The sequence below is a fragment of the Pyrus communis genome, chromosome 11, assembly GCF_963583255.1.
Source record: "Pyrus communis chromosome 11, drPyrComm1.1, whole genome shotgun sequence".
NCBI lineage: Eukaryota > Viridiplantae > Streptophyta > Magnoliopsida > Rosales > Rosaceae > Pyrus > Pyrus communis.
The window spans coordinates 24,294,539-24,317,775 of NC_084813.1; the positions used below are offsets into that span (position 1 = coordinate 24,294,539).

The window sequence follows — 23,237 nt, forward strand, 5'->3', positions numbered from 1 at the left end:
AGGGGCCATGGTTTGCTTTCCAGTGGGCTGTTCCCAACAGCGGATTTTATCCACTTCCCTCCTCTCTATCTTTCTTTGTTCTTCCCATGTTGCCCCTCTTTTTCCCAATTTTCACATCTTCAACACTACATATATTCAATTGGATTTTTCTTCTTTCTTTTACTTTTCTTTTTGGTTTTTCTAATTTTCATGTTTTCTTTCTACTATCCAACCTAGGTGTTGATCTTGGGTGGTTTCTGGTTTGCATTGTAGAAAGAGAAGACATATCTCTGGATTTGGGTAATCTAGAATTTGCTTGTATTTTACACCTGTTTTTAAGAGAGCTGACCTTTTATAAGTCGTCATGCATAAACTGCTGCGTCGAACTCTGTAATAAATACACACAATTTTCAAGTTTCTTTCTGCCATCTAACGTAGATTTTGATATTGGAAATCTGGTTGTGGTTTCTTATTGCCATTGTAGAAAGGGGAAAACTACCTCTGGATTTGGGAAATCCAAATCTGTCTGTATTTTTTCACCTCTTCTTAAGAGAGCTGACTTTTGATAAGTCACCAAACACATACCCGTTGTGTTGGTTTTTGTAATTATTGTGCGCAAATCACGACACATTAACCAATTCATTAACTTTTCAGAGTATTAACGCAACGTGTCAGACGTACTTTTCAATTCTCATCTTCGATGGTTAAAAAGTTGCATAATATAGAAACGATTTTTTCATATGTCTTTCATAGTTTAAGTACTTGTAATTACGGATGTAAATAAAGGAATATAACTTGTATTAGTGTCAATTTATGACATGGAGTCTTGTGGATAATTCATATATCAGCACGGTTCTAAACATCTTCGATACTATTGAAATATCCGTAAAATAGGGTTGCTGAAATTTGAAAGTAGGATGAAGCAATATATTTTCATAATTTCATAGGCAAATAGCAATATTGGATATTTATTGAATTTTTTTTGTGTTTCACTACAATATTTGACCAAATTTTAGTAAAACTTTTTACGTGCGGACAACACTTTGTTGGGTCAAATTATTGTAATAATTATTGTAAATTCAAATGTCATAGTAACAGATTCAATAATCCATTCCTTGTGTTAATATGGTATAATATTTACTAATTTTTTTGTCCGGACATACTTACTTATTTTTACTTTTAAAGGAACACAAAAACGGATCTGAATTGTCCACTCCCTTGAGAATGAGCTTAACATTCCTCTAGGTATAAACTGCGTAGTAGATATATAATTTGTTTATCAAAATAAACATATAATTTTATTTAACTTTTATATGAAAGATACTCCTTATTATTACGTATATGTATGCGTCTACTCACACGTGAATTTTTGAAAATATTATTTTTGATAAACATTAAGATAATTACACTTAATTCATCTAAATTATGGAAAAGATGATTCCAAACTTGAATGCAGAGAAGCACACTACTTTAGCTAGTTTTTTTATTTATTTTTTATTATTTTTTTTTATAAATAAATTTGAAACAATATTTTAAATTCAAACAATGCACTACCTAAAAGTTTTTTCTGTTTACGATAGCGTTAGTGGGTTAAATTGTTAGTGGAGAAAGGGATCGATAAGAATCGAACCCGTACTAGGATGCATAGACAAGATTACTTTTCACCATTGAGGTAAAGCTTCACCTGCCACTACCAAAAAGATTAAATGAATAAATGCATTATGCCCATTTTATATAAAATGAGTTAACAAAAAAATAATTTTAACACCAAGGGTGATGATGTAATTTCACTTGAGCACATGAATCACCTGCATGGAAGTTACTAATTTTTTTTATTTTTTTATTTTTGAGCCAGGAAGTTACTAATGTATATTTGACAAAAAAAGAAGTTACTACTGGTATTTATGTTGTGTTTTTGCCAAAAGTGGTATTCTGTTTATATAGTAGATTTGTGTTATATGGTAATTTGATTATATCTTTTCCAAAATCAAAATGATTACTTACCAAAAAGTAAAACATCTAAAATAATATTTTATGTTTATCAGATCTGGTAACTGATACATACTTACTCCAAAAGTTATATATCACATCTAAAGAAAAAAAAATCCTATCTTTTTCCATTATATTTTGTTTTTTTATTTTTTTTGTCAAATTCCATTATATTTTGTTGATTATGATAAGATTGAAAAGCAACTAAAGTATACAATTTTTGACACACATTTTTGCCGGCTCATTTCGTATATATTTCAACGATTCGAACAGTTTAAATTTCAGGTTTTCTCTTAAAAAAGTATGTTTATCAAAACTCACCAAAATTTGAAATCATATGAATATTGAATTAAGGATTTAGAGTTTTTTTTTGTAAAACCGTACTTGTTCATTTTTTTCATTACAAATGAATATCTTAATGGTTGTGGACGATTCAGATCGTTAAAATATAATATGGCATGGGTCTCAGAAAAACATGTTTAAAAAGTTGCATAAAAAATGGTGTCAAAAATACGCACCTTATACAAATATGAATATTTATTAGAGAGTTTTAACGAAACAGTCCCGGTATTGTTCACTTTTAACTAAAATGATATTTTTACTCTAAAAAGTCACTCATGGTACTATTCACTTACAACACATTTTTGTCATTTTGATTAAAACTCAAAGTTTTCAAACATTTTTCATTAGTTTTCCTTATTTATTACCTAACTCCAAAAGCTACATCTAAAGAAGAAAAAAAAGTCCTTTTTGTTGTAAACATTCCTAGTTTAAGGGTGATTATGTAAATCTTAGATTAGATTCGCTTTTAGTTATCATTTCCTATTGTATTTTGTATTCCTTGAGGATGAAGGAATATCTTCTCTCATTTACTATTATAAATAAAAGCACAATGTAAGAGAAATAACAACACACATATTCTCCTAAATTAAGGATTGAAAAGGAGACTCAAGTACACAATTAAATATAATTAATTAGCAATGCCCTCATTTTTCTACACTTTCTAAATTAAGGGATAGATTAGTTTGAACATGTCAGATATGTGTAGAAACATCCGCTTTGACAATTTTCCCTTTTTTTCTTTGGATATGACAGTATTCAATATCCAAAAATAATCTGTACGTACTCTTTTATTTTCTTCAAAAATGATTGTACTTTTGTCTTTTCTTCAAAAATGATATATGCGTACTTTCTTTATTTTTAATGTAAAATATATAGTTGTACTTAAAAAAATAAAAAGAGAAGTTGGAGAGAGAGAGAGAGAGAGAGAGAGAACTTGGGTTTTTTTTTTGTATGGAATTAGAGATGTTATAAACTTATAATGATATGTGGATGAGATTTGAAATTAAAAAAGTAATTTTTGGTCTGTACGAAATTACAATATTATCATGATTTGATTTTGTAATCAAATATCAAATTGTTTTTTATCCTCTTTTAATTGATAATTTTTCTTTTTGTTAATAAGTAATTTAGATTATACTGTTGTGTCATGCGGCTAATTAAATTAGATATTATAATAGGCTTTTATTCCCCTCACTTACCTATTTTGTTATTATTCATGCATTCATATCAAATCAATTACTTACGCCTTACGGTGACTGAATTAATTAAAAAACAAAACAAAAAAGAATTAATTAAAAAAATATCCAACAAACATAAGAGAATTAATTAAAAAATAACAAATAACAGTAGAGAATTAATTTAAAAATTACAAAATTAATTTTTTCGCATTAATCTTTTTGTTAATAAAAGCGGGATATTTTCGCATTCATCTTTGTTGTTAGCAATGGTTTAGGGTTTGGTGGTGTAACGTGAACGCAGAGAAAGGGTTTGGTGGCGGGTTGAATTGTTGTTGTCGAAAACTAACAGTAATAATCAGCTCTGCAAGAAAATGTTAAAATATACAGACTAGATAATTTTGTACGTTTCAAAAGCCACACCTTTCTCACGACCCTGCAGAAAGTAGAAACAAATTAGAAGAAGAGGAAGAAGAAGAAGAAGAAACAGATGACAGATCAAAACCCAGGTTCCAACCTCGTGAACCTGCAAAGGTGAAGGTGCATGGTAATGCTCGTAGTCTTGGGGAATTATACCTCTGAGTCTCTGACTGTCTGAGTTGTGTTTCTGAAAATGTTTGTGCTAATCTCCAAGGATCATGAGTGTTAACCGAGTTGGGAAAAGTTTTTTCGACAAAAACAAAAAGTCTTTTTTTTTTAATCTAAAATAGTCATGAATTATGTTAGACATAACTCTTTACTTTAGTCCATGACAATGAAAATCGATGAAAGTGATTCATAAGTTTGTCCATCATAAATCATTATGATCATTTCATAAAAAATTGGTAAATATTGTCGTTAAATGGAGGGTTTGGTTTAACAAAAATACCCTTAAAAAAGTTAGCACTTCGTCATTCACGTGATAATTTAACTAGGATATTAACAGATTTTTCACAGAAAAGTCAAAATGATTGATAGTATACAAACTCAAAGATTACTTCAATCAATTTTCATGTCAATGATCAAACTGATGAGTTATGCCAATGTTATAAGCTATTTTGGTTTGTAATATTAACTACCTAACATAAGACGACTAACTAACGGAATTGTGTATGCAAATATGAATTAGGTCAATTGATTTAAATAATTTATTTGTTGGTTACATTCTAGTAATAATCTCTCATCTCCAAAATTATAATAGTTTAAATATTACTATAATCTTGTAAAAGAAAAGTGTGCATGTGGTTTTGCGAGAGGGAAATGGGGGTAGGTTTAGCTTGTAGGCCTACAAAAATTGACATACATGCATAGACAAACACACCAATAAATTCTTGATTAGGGAATTGGATCCTTTCCGAGGCAAACTCTCGGAATGCTCCTGACCTACTAACACGGACTGTTAGATTTTGATCCAACGGCTACAATTATTATAACTTTAGCGGGGTCTTCCTGTTTGTAGCTATTGGATAAAAATTCAACGGTCCGTGTTAGTGGGTCAGGAAGATCCCGATGATTTGCCTCGGAGAGGACCCAATTCCCTTGATTAGAACCACAAAACCTTAATTAACTTTTTATCTAACTTTAATTTGGCCTTATTTTTTTCCCTTTTTATTTGACATCTTCTTTATATATGCTTGGATTTGGAATATATGTGGACCTGGGTAATTTTCCTGGATAAAAGTCTATGGACTCGTTTGGATGTACTTTTAAAATGACTGAAAACGCTTTTGGTGAAAATGTTTTTGAAATCAATCCTTAGTAAAAATCCAAGTAGATCCTGAAAAAGCACTTTAAGTGATTCCTGCAATAAGCACATATATGTACTTCTTTCAAAAAAACACTTAAATTGCTTTTAGAACTCAAAATCAATTTCACCAAAAACGTTTTCAGTTATTTTAAAAGCACATCCAAACGAGCCATATTTCTTCCTTAATTTCGACACAAAAGGAAAAGTCTTTCTTAAATTATCGATACATCATCTTTAAATCCCTTTAATAAAAAACGATGTACACCTTTAGTTATTGACGAATTCTAACCATAATAAAGGGTGTCTTGACTAATTTCATGCTTTGCTTGTTTAGCAAAGCTTAAGTGATCACACTCAAGAGACCGATTAGGGGATTGACGTGAGATGACTTTTGGTGGAGTCGACTTCCTATGCACTTGTGACTTTAGTTCAGTGTACATTGTATGTAAAATATCAGTATTGGTAAAAATATGGATATGCAAATTTGTGAAAAATATTAATGGATGTATCAATATCGGTTGATTAGGACCACATTATCGGATGATTTGCTTCGGAGAGGACTCAATTCCCTTGATTAGGACCACAAAACCTTAATTAACTTTTTATCTAACTTTAATTTGGCCTTATTTTTTCCCTTTTTATTTGGCATCTTCTTTATATATGCTTGGATTTGGAATATATGTGGATCTGGGTAATTTCCCTGGATAAAAGTCTATGGGCTCGTTTGGATATACTTTTAAAATGACTGAAAGCGTTTTTGGTGAAAATGTTTTTGAAATCAATCCTTAGTAAAAATCCAAGTAAATCCTGAAAAAGCACTTTAAGTGCTTCCTGCAATAAGCACATATCTGTACTTCTTTCAAAAAAACACTTAAAGTGCTTTTAGAACTCAAAATCAATTTTACCAAAAGCGCTTTCAGTTATTTTAAAAGTACATCCAAACGACCAATATTTCTTCCTTAATTTCGACACAAAAGGAAAAGTCTTTCTTAAATTATCGATACATTATCTTTAAATCCCTTTAATAAAAAAACGATGTACACCTTCCGTTATTGACGAATTCTAACCATAATAAAGGGTGTCTTGACTAATTTCATGCTTTGCTTGTTAAGCAAAGCTTAAGTGATCACACTCAAGAGACCGATTAGGGGATTGACGTGAGAGGACTTTTGGTGGAGTCGACTTCCTATGCACTTGTGACTTTAGTTCAGTGTACATTGTATGTAAAATATTAGTATTGGTAAAAATATGGATATGTAAATTTGTGAAAAATATTAATGGATGTAGCAATATCGGTTGTCTTCGATGAAAATTTGCTCGAAAACGTAGAAATTTAAAATAAAATTTTAGGGAATGTCAAACACTGATTTAAATAAGATATAAGAGTTTTTTCGATATTTAACCAATATGTATGAATTATTGACGAACGATTTTAGTCAAAATTTAAGAGTTTCTCCGATACGGATGAAGGTTAAACTTCACCTATTTTTCCATATCTTTTTCTGATATTTTCACATAAATATTGAGGGTATCAAAAAAATTTCACACTGAGTGCACGTGATAGTGATACGATAGTGGACAACGAGTTTATATTTGAAGAAAAATATACATGAATTGTCATATGCGTGAGGGTTTTTCAATAGCAGATAATTTCTCAATAAACGTAATCATGAAGTATGGGATGAGTAATTAATTAATAAGAGAAAGAAAGTAGTAAACTAAATGTATTGGTTTGCTTATAGGAAAACAAAAGTTCTCGAAGTATGTTATTGTGCATTCTTAAGCTATGAATAAAAAAATGAAAGGTATACGATGTGCATGTTATTGTGCATTGTATATCTGACGGATTTGTAGCATTTTTTTTTTTACACAATTTTTTACGTATGTTTTTGTGGAGCTACTTCGTAATGTATTTTAATAATTTAATTAGTCGAATTTTTAGAACATCATTGATAGATCATCTTTGCAACAAATTAGAAAAATCCAAAACCATTAAAACTTTCATTTGTAGTGAAGAAAATGAACAAATACGATTCTACAAAGAAACCCTAAACCCTTAATTCAATTCATATGGTTTCAGATTTGGTGGTTTTTGTTAGATATGATATTTGAGAGAAAACCTAAGAAATATATGATTCGGATCTTCGAAATACATTACAAGGTGAGTCTTACAAAGTTATGTAAAAAAAGTGATGTGACATATCCGTTCTCATATATATAATCAAAGGAAAACTAATGAAAATGATTTGAAAACTTTTTTAACGATAATAACAAAATAAAGAATAAAGTGAATAGTACTATGATTGATTTTTTAGTGTAAAAATGTGATTTTTCGTTAAAATAAACAGTATCGCAGATTTTTCGTTAAAACTCCCTATAATCAATTCGTAATTTTACAAGTGGGATATCCGAAACATAAATCCTTTGCTGAGCTGCATGCGCATGGTGCCATGCCTGTTGGACCTAGGAAGAAATGAGACCTTAACGGAAGGAATAAATGATAAACGACAAGCACCACCAGCTCTACGTATTTGGGGGCGGCAGTTATATCAGTTTTTTATTTCAAACGACAGTTATATCAGTTTATGTCGTAAGCAATGACCACAGCATCCGATATGTAACTCCACGCCTCCTCTGTCATCCCCATCACAATATTTGAGACTCCAACGTTATACAAGATGCCATCTAGTCATTCCCTATGTTCTCAATTTCATTTGATTTACTTATGGGATCACACAATTCCTTCTACAACTCAAAACTGCAAACAAGGCTCCGATCTGTAATATATATCAAGTAATTTTAAGGAGATTACATTAGTGTATCGCGTAATTGGAGACAAATGTCTCTTGATCATTGGTTGTCATATAAGCATTGTCACATCAGTTAAAGTTGTTAGAATATTTATTGTGCTATTAATTGATTCGTTAGTTGGTTACTGAGTTGCAAGTAAGTTGGTACTGTGTTCTGTATATTAGGAACTACAACTCACCAATGTAATTAGTACGTAATTTTATCAGTTAATACATAAGTCTCATTTGCCTCTCTAAATGCTCTCTCTCTCTCTCTCTCTCTCTCTCTCTCTCTCTCTCTCTCTCTCTCTATATATATATATATATCCTTTTCAATGTTCATTTTTTTCTTCTTCGTTTTTTCTTCAATTCTCAAATATTTTAATGCAATTAATCATGTGACAAATTATACATATAATCAACATTTTATGAATAAATTCGTTAATTGACATAACATTTACACATCATTTGTCAGATAGTGGTTCAAAAATATGATTCGGGCACCATTTTTCGTATATATCCTTTTATTTGGTATTAAAAAGGGTATATGATCTGTACATACGGTATGGATGTGGTAGACACCTACCCAATGATATGGCAAACGACTTTGAATAATGGGGCGCATTGGTCACGTGGCGAATGAAATCCGGCTGAAGGGTTCCACAAGGAAAATCCCGTAGGTCACGTGGTCGTTTGGTTTTACGTGGCACCCGCAAATAGCCAAAGGAGAAGAAAAAGAAAGGTTTTTGACATCAAACGAGGGAGAACGCCACTTTAATTTTAATATGATATCCGATTGTATGCTGTGTACTTGTTTTAAGATGCCAGACAACGCTAATCAAGCTTTGTTATCATTAAAAAATAATTAGTTACCTTTAAACCCGATATTCGAATTCGACCAGTCCTACGATTCGGAAATATACTTTTTGTGATTTTTATCTAAATATTCATTTTTATCTTTCGTTCATACTTTTCAATTTTCGACCATCGGATGTAAGACATTGAAAATGATTAAAGGCATAAATTAACAGAGAGAGTGTTGACCTCAATTTAACAGAGATTTCTCATAGAATTACCAAAATGATTGACTGTGGACAATCTCATGATCGACTTATATTAATTTTAAATCTCAAACACAAAAGTGAGGAGTTATGTCAATTTCAAGCACCATTTTGGCTAAAAAGCCTAACTTACTAGTACAATAACGTTACCCATCCTAATCTCATACTTTCAAATTTATATTTGACTATTTAACGACCAATCACAGTCAGACACATACATAAACGAACATTCCTTAGTCAATAGCTCACACGAGATCATAACGTGACACAAATACATATTGAGCAGTGCTTGAGTTGCTTATGAGTTGCCTGGAAATAGCTCGTGCACTTCACTTAAAAAAGAACAAGATTACACACACACGTCAAACTGTCATTTGCGAATTACTTTCAGACTTCTACATTTCTGGACTTGGGCCGAACTGGGCCTTTCAAGGTCTTAAGAAAACTACTTGGGCCTACTGCTGAGCTCATCAAAGAAGGACACAACCAGGCTGAGTTACTTAGGCCCAATAAAATCCACGGGACACGAAGCCCCAAAATATCACCTGCCAGAGCGAAAAGGGTTTTAGGCAATTACGCAAAACAAAAAGGGCAACCGCGTAATTTGACAACCGCTAGTAATCCATTCGAGCTCTCATCGCCTGTCATCGTCTCTCCCTCTTTAAGCCTGCAAATTTCCAGATTTCAGCTTCCGTCTGCAAATCACTAGGGTTTCCATTGATTTCGCTGCAGAAGGGGGTTTCCGGTTCCCTGATCGTCCCCTTTCTCTATCCCGCAACGCCTTTAATTTTTCGGATCGGCAGTGGCAGATCGCGTAAGTTTTAGCGAAAATGTACGGCTTCGAAGCGATGACCTTCAACATTCACGGCGGATACTTGGAGGCCATAGTGCGGGGACACCGCTCGGGCCTCCTCACCGCCGCCGATTACAACAATTTGTGCCAGTGCGAGACCCTCGACGATATCAAGATGCATCTTTCTGCCACTGAGTACGGGCCCTACCTCCAAAACGGTGCGTTTTGTATGCATCTTTGTAATGTCTTCATTTCGTTGAGCTGTCTGTTTGTTTATTGAGGAAATGAACACAATTGGGGACTGAATTTTGGATCGTGTGAATAAATTAAGACATGGGTTCTGGACAAATCAGCCCTTCGATCTGAAATTTAGGTTGAATTAGGGCTTAAATTTCAAGATGGTGCCATTGATTTAGCATTAGTAAGAGCAACACTTCGTGATCGAAATCTTAGTGATTTATAAAAGTTGTGATTTTTGAATGAGCAAATTCTGCCAGTAGGTGAATATATTAGGTTGCATTAATGAGGGATTTGAATTTGAATTTTTAGGTTAAATTGTTCAAAGAAAATGTGAAGAACATGTGAAAAGTTTGATACTTTCCTGTCATGGATTGAAATAGATCCTTATGTTTAAGTGATTTAGAGTGGAGTTGATATGTCACTCTGTATGTCTTTAGTTGGATTTAACCATGACAATTAAAGTATTCCAGTATTACGTTCGTGATAGGAACTGTGTAAATGCGGAACCAAAGAGGAAACAATATGCTAAACTTACTGGAAAACGAATAGATCTTATGGTTGACCCTCCTTTATACATGTTATCATAGTTTGAAGTTTCGTTAAAAAATTGGTTAATTTAATGTTGTACTAGTAATAATTTGGTTAGCATATGGGACATAAGGTAGCAGGTGAGATTTTGATACGAGCGTACATTTATACATGCATGATCATTTTAACTTTTAAGCCCATATATTGGTCTCTCTTGTCTGGTCTATTATTGTTCTTTGCTTATCTGAAGGATTTTCTTGCAGAACCTTCCCCATTGCATACAACTACAATTGTGGAGAAGTGCACTCTTAAATTGGTTGATGAGTATAAGCACATGCTATGCCAAGCTACAGAGCCCTTGTCAACCTTTTTGGAGTATATTACGTATGTACCTGCCGTATTTCCTGTTTGGTAATTTGAATTTTATTTATTAGAATACGAGAAAAGATGTCGAAACATAAACGTGATTTAGGCTTTAGGCTGGTCCAATACTCAATAGTCATCATATCACAATAGGCCATTGTTCCGGCAAGTCTGGAGGATCTTTATGAGGTGTGAAAATTACAACCTTAATTATATAGGTATTCATCAGTAAAATTTTAGCTGTAACTGGGAATTTATTTAATGTTTCTTATCTTCCTCCAGATACGGTCACATGATAGACAATGTTGTCCTGATTGTTACTGGAACCTTGCATGAGAGAGATGTTCAGGAACTGTTGGAAAAATGCCACCCCTTGGGCATGTTTGACAGGTATTGTCATTTTCTTAGAGCTCTGTATTCCATTTTCTTTGATTTATCCTTTTCACTCTTAAGTGTTTTCTACGACTTTGACGTTCTTATAAAATCTCATCTCGTTCGTGTTTTTCTCATCAGCATTGCCACCCTGGCGGTTGCACAGAATATGCGGGAGCTTTACAGATTGGTGCTTGTTGACACACCACTTGCTCCCTACTTTTCTGAATGTATTACATCCGATGTATGATTTAGTGACCCTGTATTATTATTTTCCAATGGGTTAGTATTCAATTGTTGTGGTAGGTATCTGATTTTTTATTCATCATTCTTGTTTTCAGGACCTGGATGACATGAACATTGAAATAATGAGGAACACTCTTTACAAGGCATACCTTGAAGACTTTTACAGGTTTTGTCAGGTAACTTTTGATTTTGAACTCGAGAGTATTTGTATATTTCAATCTGTCAAGTTTTTCATTTACATATTTTGTATTTTTTTCCTCATAAATTTGCTTTTGGTCGTTTGGACAGAAACTAGGTGGTGCCACAGCAGAGATTATGTCTGACTTACTGGCTTTTGAGGCTGACAGAAGGGCTGTCAATATTACAATAAACAGGTAAGTTAATGTTGAGGTGCCAACAAGTTTTCTTTATGTCGTATTTTCAGAGGTCTTAACCATTCTTCTTTTAATGGCCTCATGCTGTTTGTTCACACCCTGCAGTATCGGAACTGAGCTTACTCGAGACGATCGCAGGAAGTTGTACTCTAGCTTTGGTTTACTGTAAGTTCTTCGGCCATAATGATTTGTTGATGACTTGTAAGTTATGTTATATTTTGGATTGATGACGCTGACCACTGTTTGCATATTTTGTCCAGCTATCCCTATGGCCACGAGGAACTTGCTGTTTGTGAGGACATTGATCAGGTATGATGTGTGCTTCAATTAGTTTTATTTCTTGCCCAAAATGATACTTGAATTATTGCTCCATCTTCTTGTGAAGGCCTTCTCCTAATTTGGGGCAAGACTGAGTAAATTAAAATTTTATGACGTTGTTCATGTTCACTAGTCTAGATTCGGTCACATGCTAATATCAGTTGATTACCTTATCTCTTTACTTAGCGTTCTCACATAGTAGTATCAGTTTTGCCTAAGCTGACAACTTGTTTGTTGAAGGTTCGTGGTTGTATGGAAAAATATCCCCCTTATCAGTCGATTTTTTCAAAACTATCCTATGGTGAGAGCCAGCTACTGGACAAGGCATTTTATGAAGAGGAGGTGAAAAGGCTTTGCCTGGCATTTGAGCAACAGGTTTGTATTGCAGTTACTTTGCAGCCACGTCTGTTTCGTGTTCTGGTTCACTTATCTTTGGGTCTCTCCATTCAGTCACTGAAAACTTATGTTTCTCCCTCCGACCTGCAGTTCCATTACGGTGTTTTCTTTGCATACATGAGGTTGAGGGAGCAGGAGATCAGAAATCTGATGTGGATATCGGAGTGTGTGGCGCAGAACCAGAAGTCCCGAGTTCACGACAGCGTGGTCTTCATATTTTAGTCGGATTAGAGATGATCATTCGTTCTTTGGCGTAATCTTCTGTAAATCTCCTCCCCATCTTATCCCCGAACGAATTGTAGAGATGGGTGGGGTTGCGTTGTTTGCAATATCCCGATGTTCCTCCCTAATAAGCACTTTTGCATATATTATTTCAGTTGTTTTTACTTAAGGGGGAATATTTCATATTCTGAAATCGAACATGATACAGTTGCGAGGATAAATTGAATTTATATACTGTAATTTGAGATATTATATAGTAGCAGTCTCGTAGCGAGTTTTTTCAAATTTGTAATGGCATGTTTCTTTACCGAAAATGGATATTGGATGAAAAAAGTGTTTATTGGTATGTTGAAATTTGACTGAAGTTCCAACCAGCATTTGGAAGTGCTTCCAAGAAAAGCATTTGACAAGTGCTGCTTAAATAAAACTTATATAAAATATAAGCACTTTTAAATTCATATGCGGTTTTAGCTTTCAAAAAGCACTTTTAGGGCTAGTTTGGTATTATAGTGTTTTGAAGAAAAAAAACCGCTTCTGCTGTATTGTGAGAATAAGCGCATTTTTGTTGCTTTACGTTTTCAGCTTTTTTTTCACCCAAAACTGTGAAAATAAGCCGTTTTTAAGTGTTTACCAAATACCTTTTTGAGCTTAACTTTTTTTGATACCCACTTTTTATAAAATCACCTCAGTACCAAACCAGTACTTAGCCATTCCATATGCTTTCTCAAAAGGCCCTTAATGTTTTTAATACAAACAATATTATATATACTAAGAGCATCTTCAACCTATGAGATAAAGCTTAAAATATAAACTTTAAAACCTCTCAAACCATTTCCAATCATTGGGCTAGATTCCCCCAGGATTTAAGTCTGGCTTAAATCACTTTTGACCCACCAAACTGTCATATTTCAAAATTTTTTTTGTTTTTTTACTTATAATCTAATGGCTATGATCAAATGAGATCAAATCTAATGGTTAAAAAAAAGATTTGATGGTCCAAAATTAAATATAACGTCTAAAATAATTTAAGAAAATTATTTAAATCAAATACGACTTAAAACTTTATAAATACTTATGTATTTGTATGATTTTTAATTACTTATTGGAATTTAAATATTTTTTTTATAAATTAGGATAATTTACATAAATTTTATTTTAAAAAAAGTTACCGAAAAATAAAATTAGGTTAAAATCATTATTTAATAATTTCGGGCTAAAATCTTAAGCCCTAAGAGTTTGAGGAAAAAAGCAGTTTTGGGTAATGGTTTAAAATTTTCTGACTTAATTTTTTAAGTTTTATCCCCAAGGGTTGGATATGGTCTAAGGGTTGAAAAAGTATGCTAAACCTTCAAATGAGCTAGCCATAATAATTTGGTTTGAATACATCTTTGGTGAGAATCGAACATAAAACCTCTTTATTTAAAATATTAATATGCAAATTTATGAATATATATATATATATATATATAAAAGTTGCCTTTAATGGAAATTATGGAAATTTGTAAGGGGGTATATCAACTTATTCAGATTTAGTCGAAATTAGAGAAAATTTCTCAAAAAAAATTCAAAAGTTCAAAATCTACAATGGGTTCCGGCAAACTTTTGGTAGTGAATAAATAAATATCGTCAATATTCATTGATTTATATCTCGTCGATAAAAGGTGAAGTCTGCATTTCAACGCCTTTCCATATTGATCCTTAATTTTTCGATTATTTCAACAAAAACATAGACAATTTTTTAATTATAAATACTGTTTATAAATAAATAAAAGGGAGTCCCGGTATTGTCTACTTTAATGAAAAACCATATTTTTACTCTAAAAAGTCAATTCTGGTACAATTCACTTACAACACCTTTTTGTCGTTTTTCTTTAAAACTCAAAGTTTTCAACATTTTTTTGTTAGTTTTCCTTAAATAAAAAATGCTACTAGATCGTATTATTACATCATTGTTGTGGGTTATTTTATCTAATAAGGGATGTGTGTAGTGTTCTTGTTATTCTCTTAAGCAGTGTCTTTATTTATAGTAATAAGGAAGAAAAAAAATCCTCCTCCTCCAAGGAATACAATCATAAGGCAATTAGTAATAGGTCTAGTGATATTCATATTCATCTAAAGCGAGAGATCTTAGGTTCGATTCTCACTAAAAGTAAATTTAAACCACATTATTACTAGCCCATTGAGAGACTAAACCAATCCCCTTCCCTTTAATGCAAATAATATAATTGATTAAAAAATAAATAAATAAAAAGAATACAATCCAAATAAAAAAATAAACAATATTATCTACCTAATAAGCAAATAGGCTTCGCTTTCCAATAACAATAATATGGTTGAAAACAGCATGACACGTTCAACAGACCTCCTTTGTGACAAGGCAATTAAACCGCGACTTCTTTACCGTTCTCTCCGTTCTGAATCTTCTAATTATCCACCAAACGGTGTATTCTTCACTCCCAGTTCCGAATTGTTAGGGTTTTGATTTGATTTCAATGGAAGCGCCACTCTCATCACCACCTCCGCGGATGAATCGGAACCAGAGGTCGCCGTCTCCGCCGGCGACAACCATCGCCGATCTGAACGTGGATTCGCTGGCTCAGTGCGCCAGCTACCTCAGCATCCAGGACCTCTCCAACTTCGCCATGACCTGCAGCTATCTCAAAAAGGTCGCATATTCCGACTCCATCTGGCAGCGCTTCTACAGGGAGCGGTGGCCGCGGCAACCACCGTCCTCCGCCTCGCAAACGCCAGGAGTGAGGGAGGCCTATCTATCCATGCTTAAGGATTCGCTGCAATTCAAGTTTACCGATCCGATTGTCGTCGATTTCTACACCGCTGCCAATTCAAATCGTTTGGATCACATATTATTGGACAAGAATGATATAATCTTCTCTCAGGTATAGATGATCATATTACGCCGTTTTTCTTTCATGAATTTTGAGTCTGAATAGTGGGGAAAAATCTTCAATTTACGTTTTTTAATTTTTGTTGATTAGGGTTCACTGATACGAGTATTAACGATTGATCGTTGGTTAAACGGAACGGATTCGCCTCTCACTCTAGTTGATCACAATGCAAGAATTACTTGCATGAGGTGGGCTCTCTGTGGTTTTCTTTTATTTTGCTTAAGTTTGGCTCAAGGGAAGTTCTTTTATTCCTGAAATATTGACATAAAATGCAGGTTGTTTCCGCTGAATGAAACATCTTTATATCGAAGCGAAACACAGAAAGAGGAGAATGCTTTGGTAACTTCAAGCGCTGACCATTCCATTCGGCTATGGTGGAAGGTATTCCATGAATTCGGAATATTTTTCTCGATACGCTCCGATTTGTTTGTTTTCCATACCTTTGATTTGGTAGAGTTGTCGCTTGCGCCCTACTTAGTTCAGGACAGGCTCGGGTATGCCCCTCCAGGGTTTATACAAGATGGTGCCTTGTATCTGCAGGAATTTCTTCCTGAAATCTTAATTGTTCTTTTTTGAATGCCAATGGTGCATTTTTGGCCTTTCATCCACATGGATTGATTTTCAAAGCTAAAACTCCGTCCCGAGTAAAAAACTTTACTTCGTAAGTGGCAGTTTGGTCTAATAAGTTACACTCATGATCTTTTCCTCTACACCAGCTATTAAATATTTGTTCTTGTAATCTATGATTTATCTATGTGATTCAATTACTATTATTGTACTGTAATACCATCATCAGTAGTTTTCAGTTCTGTGTTGAGTTCAATATTAGGGACATAAGGAGAATGATTGCTCATTTGCTAGGTTATGGTTTCAACTTTCTCCTAAAGGTCCTAATCTCATTATTTTGTCACAGGGTGCTTGCCGAAGATGTTTTAGAGGTCACAGTGGCCCAGTTTCAGCATTGTCAGATAAGTTGTTAGGCGATGGAGTAGGAAAAGTATTGGCAAGTGGAGGGGAAGATGGCACCGTTCGCCTTTGGTCTCTTAGCTCCGGTGGGAGACGTGGCCAGCATGCTTTAAAGGCTACTTTCTATGGGCATGAGAAGCCCATCCGATTGATGTCAGTTGCTGGGTATGATGGTCCTTTTGAGGAGATTATATGTTTCTTTTCAGTAATAGTAAATAAACTTCTTGTTCATTGATAAGCTGATCCAACTTCGAAGATAATCTGTAGATATCTACCACATCTCATATGTGATAGAAGTTTATTGTGCTTTGCGTGACAAATTTTCCCATAAGATTGATCTATGTGTTTTGGTCTTAATGGCAGGCACAACACCTCTCACTTGGTAACTGTTTCAAGAGATTCTAAGGTATTCTCTTTTATCCATCGCTAGTAATCGCTGATCAGCCATACAACGGTGAATTCTGTTACTCTGTCATTGGATATCTGATGATTGTGGTTTCTAACAGGTGAGGGTGTGGGATACAAATGCATCATCCTTTGCTCGTTCTTCATGCTGTGTGGGGATGACTTCTACTCTTGGTGCCCCTATAGACATGAAGTGTCATGAACATTTGGTCTATGTTGCTGCTGGTTCCTCCGTTACGGCAATTGATTTGAGGACAATGCAAAAAGTTGTCATTGCTGCAGTGGATGCAAAGCTATATTCTTTTCAGGCAAGGCCATCCAAATCTTTGTTCTGCATAGGCAGCCATGGCAGGTACGACGAGTAGAATTCCCTTGGTTTCATTCGTCTTGTGTGCCATAACTAACAAAAGGTTGAAGTTTGTTCTAGTCGTAATCTTGACATTATTGAAGAAATGAAGTTTTCTTAATTATGCAGAGCGATGCTTTACGATTTAAGGATGAACTGTGGTACCCTGAAATCAGAACCAATAGTGGAGTTAGAAGCTGGACACAAAGGGCCGGTGAATTACTTGCACATGGACCCATACAAAATTGTCACCGGAAGCCCCAAGGATATGCATGTTAACATTTGGGAGGCTGACACTGGTGCCCTAACAAATTCCTTGAGCTGTGGTCCTGCAGGTGAAACAGACAGAAGCTCTGTGTTTTCTGCCCTAGCAGTAAATGGGAGTCGAATAGTTACTGGAATCGTCAATGTCCTCTATGATGTGGGATGTTTACGCTTTAGGGATTTCACAAATGCTTCTTGCCCTGTCGTGAATCGCGACAAAGATCATGTTGCAAAGTTTTGGAATCAAGAGTCTTACAGTGATGCCGATAGTTCAGATGACTGAACAGATTTTACTTGTAGATGTTGTATGCCATATGACACTTAAATATTTGTAGATGTTATGACTTAATTTATTGGATTATTTTCCTTTTTTTTTTCCTCCATAACAAATATTTCTTTCATTCATTTCCAAAAGCTTGCAAGGGTTGGTGGTGAGAAGGTCAAAAATATCAACCCCAGGTAAATTTATGCTTCAAAACCAACGAGCTTTGAGTGGTCCGCTAAAGAATGGTTTCACGTGAAAGGGTGTGTTGAATAATGTAAAGTTTTGTATAAAAAATTACACGACTAATTAGACGACCACATTTTGAATAATGTAGAGTGTCGTCGTCTTTGGTTCTTCTTCACAGGATGTGTCGTAGCATCGAGGCAGGCCGCAGGTCCTTGTTGTTGAGAGGTTTCTAAGACGCTTGATGCCAATATGGATCAAATACAATCTTCTGTGGAGAAAATTGGAGGAGATTGAAGAAAACTTGAACAAGCTCGAGCGTTCAGGGATGACGCGAAACCACCCAAACAAGCTCATTCGTTTACTGCCGCTAAAACGCTCCACCTTGTCTAGATGTTCCTCCGAAAATGTCCATAGATCAAGCTCCAAAGCTTCTTCCAAAATATTACTTCAATAGCGGTGTTTCTGATGGCAATGAGACAAAGACAATCACGGGTCATTCGTTCACGCTGAGGGGAACTACATGAACAAGTGAATCCATGAAAGAATTGAGAAGTACAGTACTCTGAAATTCAGTGGCTAACAGATAAAGAGACGAGGCCACAACTTGCTGCCTTGTTTCACTGCCTAATGAGAAATATGAGAATCGTGTCGGAGTATCATGACGCCGAAAAGAGAATCATGGAGACAGTAAAAGTGCCCTACGAAGTGTTCTGCAGCGACTCACACGGCCACACCAGCTTACTACCTGCTCTAAGCTTGAAACAGAAATTCCAAAATCGTGTGCTTGCTTTACATCATGTCTCTTCACTGAAGGCCTGTGTTGAAGCTCTTAATGACGGGCTATTCAAGTTTGCTGCTGCTAAAAACGACACGCCTTCGCTGTATCATCATTTGTTAGCTTGTTTGTGTAAACTTCCATATAAAGATGTGACGTCTGCCGCCATGACAGAGTTTGGGAATGATGTCCGAGAGCTAATGATTCGACAAGTCGAGGAGCATAAGCTAAAGAAAAGGAAGGATTCTCCTAGGTTTTCGAATACCTGGCTAATTATTCAAGAAGTGCTACGAATGTATGATGGCCTTATAGCATTCGAGCGATGGAGATTGATGACGAAAGTAACAGCAACACGTCATAACATGTTGCAGGCAATTTCATAAGATAGGCTTTCAGAAACTTTTAGTTTTGTTCGTTTTGGTGATCAACAATATGTAGTTTTTGTTCGTTTGTTTTGATTTGAAGTAATATTATATATGGAACATTTACAATTAAAATTGCTCTGCTCATGTTGAAATTTTCGATCTGTGATATCACGAGCTTGGCCCTGGCTCTCAACGGGAGTCGAATTGTTACTGGCAGTGCCAACGATGTTGCAGATGTCGGATGTCTCTGCTTTAGGGACCTCGCCGATGCATCTTGTCCTGCCTTTACTTCTTAAGGATGATCATGTTGAAAAGTTCTGAAATCCACAAACGAAGGAGATGGAAAATCCAAAAGAGTTTGTACATTCGATGTTACGGAGAATTTTACATGTAAGCAATGCTTTATGCGGTCTAATTTACAACGAAATGCAGCACCAAATCTCGTGCTATTTACTGTTGATGCTGCATTTCTGCTATTTACAAGTATGAACATGTTCTGTTTGATTTTGTTTGTGTCTAAGAAAATAAACACTGAGAGTCTGAGGCACTCGGTTTTGTTGATTGACTAAGCGAAAATTGTGCTTGTAAAGCTATTCCATGTAAAGTTTTCATCAGTGTTGGAAGAGCAAACAAAAGGGCTGCCACCAACTCCGTCATAGATTATTCCACCGAACTCATCATTGCTACCAGCCTGCAGTTGGTTCTTTGGTTCTTCGCCGTCAGAGCTGTCATCATCTGAGAAACTTGAGTTCTTCTGAACCAGTTCTCTGAATACTGAAGACTGGAGGAGTAGGCCAAGCGCGGTGGGAGAAGATGATTTGCTGCTGCGGATGACTTCTTGCTTTCGAGGAGAGTGTACGTAATCAGAGGCACAAGGATTTTTGAGCGAGAAGGGAGATTGCTCGGTTGTGATGTAGCTGCTGGCCGCGAATGGTGTATTTTTGGGCTCTGTGACTGCCTCCGGTACTTGTTCAGTAGATATAGTGTCGTCTGCTCTTGGCTTCAACCATCTTATGTAAGAACTCAAGTCGAAGTTGGTCACAGCATTGATCCCTCTGTACTCAATTGCTGCAATGTCGTAGGCGCGAGCTGCTTCCTCTTGCGTACCTGGAATGCGATAAAGGCACATTGCTCAGTAATTGGAAACTCCCTTTTCATTATATATTCCTGATACAAGCGATGTTTAGAGAGATGCAGATTCGAACACAAATAAAGAGAGAACTCACCGTAAGTGCCAAGGTAGAGGTACTTATTTCCGAAAACTCTTCCTATTCTCGCTTCCCATCTACCGTTGTGATGGTGCCTGTAAAACATGAATCAAACACTCTTTTAGATAATGTTTTTCCAACTTTTTAACGAATTGATGCGAACGATCTTTGAAAAGCATTCAGAAATATTACCTTGCTACTCCTCGGTACTTTGATACACCTCTTGAAAATCCACTGCTCTTTCTGAAACAAAGAAACAAATAATTCTTTCAACAAACTATCAAAGGAAAATCCTCGGTGAAGAAGTTTTTCTGCGAAAAAGATTTTCGAAGATGTTACCTTCTTAACGAGGCCAAATACTCTTCTTTTGTCATAGATTGCATGATCTCGATTTCGTTGTCATAGTCAGATATCTGTAAACAGATCATCAGGGTTTAAGATCAGATATTCTACGTTAATCTTCTAAAACCATGCCAAAACACATCTCTTTAGATTTTCCGAATATAAACTCCATAAACTATATAAATTTGTACCGGAAAGTTGGTGAAAGTCGATGCCCCCCAGTACTTAACTGCGGCTAGATCATATGCTCTTGCAGCAGGTTCTTCTTCATCATAAGCTCCAAGGTAAACTGCTCAGTCCAAATAGTCCATTCAAAAGCGCGGTACGTTAGAACGAAAGATTTCAATCAGTATCCAAGGGAAAAAAAAAAAAAACACAGATTGAAGTCGAATGTGACAATCAAAGTCATAATCTACCTTGTTTCCCTTTCTTCTTCTGTGTTGAATTCCACGATAGCTTGTCCCACAAGTGAGCTTCAAATCGACCAGTCCACCGATGCCTGCTGACACCGCGAAATCTTGAGCTTCTCTTCACAGTGGTGGCACCAGAAGCTTGATCAGCTGGCTTTTGTGCCAACTGCTGCTCGGTTTGGTTATTGCCACCAACTGCAGGTGGGTCTCGTCTTCTTCTCTTGACACACCGGGCCGCCTGAGCCTCAGGTTCCGATGTCCTCAGGCGGCGCCTACCCGCGTTCTCTTCATTCCTCACCATCATGAACTCCATCTCTCGAGATAAACTGCTCCGCTCGTCGTTATCAAATTCGGTGGTGGTTGTTGATGTGGTTGCTTGAGCTGTAAGGAAGGATGTTGGAGCGTATATATAACTTGTGTGCTTGTTTTGGATCTATCTGATTAGTTTTCTGTTAGAAAACAAAGGAGACGATGATCTCGGAGCACCTAAGACAACATTTTAGTGTCCGTACTGTGTTTGTTAAACCCAAAGGCCCAAAAGTTCGATGTGGTTTTTTGGATTTGTGTGTTAACAAACACCAAAAGTGAACCCTAACATCTAAGAATACCTTCGGACATGCCGATGTCCATTTGTTCATTTATTGGAGAATTCTAAAATCTTACATCGGAAATTTGACGAATCAAAGTACACAATGTAAAAGAAAATATAGTTCACTACTGAAAACATCGATGTATTTGATAAAACTTCACACTTGTCAATCAAGCACATGGTTATGGCAAGGTCGCCAGCAATACACAAGTTCAATGAAATCTAAATCTCCACATTGAGCTAGCTGTTTAGATATTGGACCAGCCATTTATAAGAGTCGAATTGTATACGTTGTGTTGAGAAATATCACTAAATTGTGATACTAATGACAATGTTTGATTTTATCAAGATGTTGCGATGTGAGCTGTGTTATTAGTATTACCCTAGTGTGATCACACTTGTGAGTAAGTTAAGGTTCAGTTTTTCTTAGAATCGCTAATGGAAAAAAGTCATAGAAACTAGAAAATCATCTATCATGTTAAGCACTTGAAAGTGCTTTTTCAAGAAGCATTTTTAACTGCTTTTTCAAAAAGCACTTTTAAATATTTTTCAAAAAGCACTTTCAAGACATTTAAAAGCGTTTTTTTTTCCTTTGAAAAAACTTACAAGTGTATTTTTCAAAAGAAAAACTAATGAAAATGACTTGAAAACTTTGAGTTTTAACAATAAGAACAAAATAAAAGGTAAAGTGAACCATAATTGACTTTTTAGTGTAAAAATATGATTTTTCGTTAAAGTAAACAGTACCGAAAACTTTTCGTTAAATTTATTTTTTTCAAATCACTTTTGAGGTAAACTTCTGACATCGCTGTAGTAAAACTCCTTAGACCAACTTCAATGGTGGGCTAAAAGTCAAATTCCCCCCCCAAAATTTCCCCCCAAACCCACTCCAACCCAAGAGGAAAATTGGGGCTAAATGCTAAATGCTAAACCAAGGCCAAATTCCCCCCAAAATTTAGCCCAGAAATCAAAGTGGACTCCACCCAATATTTATCGGAATTTAAATTTTTTTAGATTAAAATGTTTATAAAATTAATTTACGATAATCTACATATTTATTTATTTTTTAAATTTAATTTAACAAAAAAAAGTAGCCTAAGTTCATTCTTTAATAATCCCGGGTTAAAATTTTAGGCTAGAACGGTTGGAGCAGAAAAGTTGTTTCTAGGCTAAAAGCTAAATTTTCCGAGCTAAAATATTTGGCTTTTAGCTCAACCATTGGAGATGCTCTTATGAAAGCATATTTTTAGATTTTTTTTTTTTTTTAATAAAAAACGTGCTTCTAATAAAAACACTT

At 35.0% G+C, this 23,237-nt stretch overlaps 3 protein-coding genes across 3 annotated transcripts; 2 read left to right on the forward strand and 1 right to left on the reverse strand.

The window, feature by feature from the left end:
- Positions 1-9,697: 9,697 nt before the first annotated feature.
- Positions 9,698-13,162, forward strand: LOC137707550 (V-type proton ATPase subunit d2-like). Its single transcript, XM_068446441.1, has 10 exons — positions 9,698-10,072; positions 10,886-11,006; positions 11,268-11,375; positions 11,499-11,601; positions 11,699-11,779; positions 11,892-11,977; positions 12,083-12,142; positions 12,238-12,286; positions 12,536-12,670; positions 12,782-13,162. The coding sequence occupies exons 1-10, from the start codon at positions 9,892-9,894 to the stop codon at positions 12,911-12,913; spliced, it is 1,056 nt and encodes a 351-aa protein (XP_068302542.1). The 5' UTR covers positions 9,698-9,891; the 3' UTR covers positions 12,914-13,162.
- Positions 13,163-15,265: 2,103 nt separating this feature from the next.
- Positions 15,266-18,171, forward strand: LOC137708431 (uncharacterized). Its single transcript, XM_068447511.1, has 7 exons — positions 15,266-15,810; positions 15,910-16,007; positions 16,095-16,200; positions 16,733-16,950; positions 17,149-17,191; positions 17,292-17,542; positions 17,666-18,171. The coding sequence occupies exons 1-7, from the start codon at positions 15,406-15,408 to the stop codon at positions 18,081-18,083; spliced, it is 1,539 nt and encodes a 512-aa protein (XP_068303612.1). The 5' UTR covers positions 15,266-15,405; the 3' UTR covers positions 18,084-18,171.
- A 1,785-nt stretch (positions 18,172-19,956) lies between these two features.
- LOC137749334 (AP2-like ethylene-responsive transcription factor At1g79700) lies at positions 19,957-21,664 on the reverse strand. Its single transcript, XM_068489432.1, has 6 exons — positions 21,358-21,664; positions 21,133-21,230; positions 20,939-21,012; positions 20,792-20,842; positions 20,618-20,694; positions 19,957-20,498 (listed from the first exon to the last, which is right to left on the reverse strand). The coding sequence occupies exons 1-6, from the start codon at positions 21,662-21,664 to the stop codon at positions 19,957-19,959; spliced, it is 1,149 nt and encodes a 382-aa protein (XP_068345533.1).
- Positions 21,665-23,237: the final 1,573 nt, after the last annotated feature.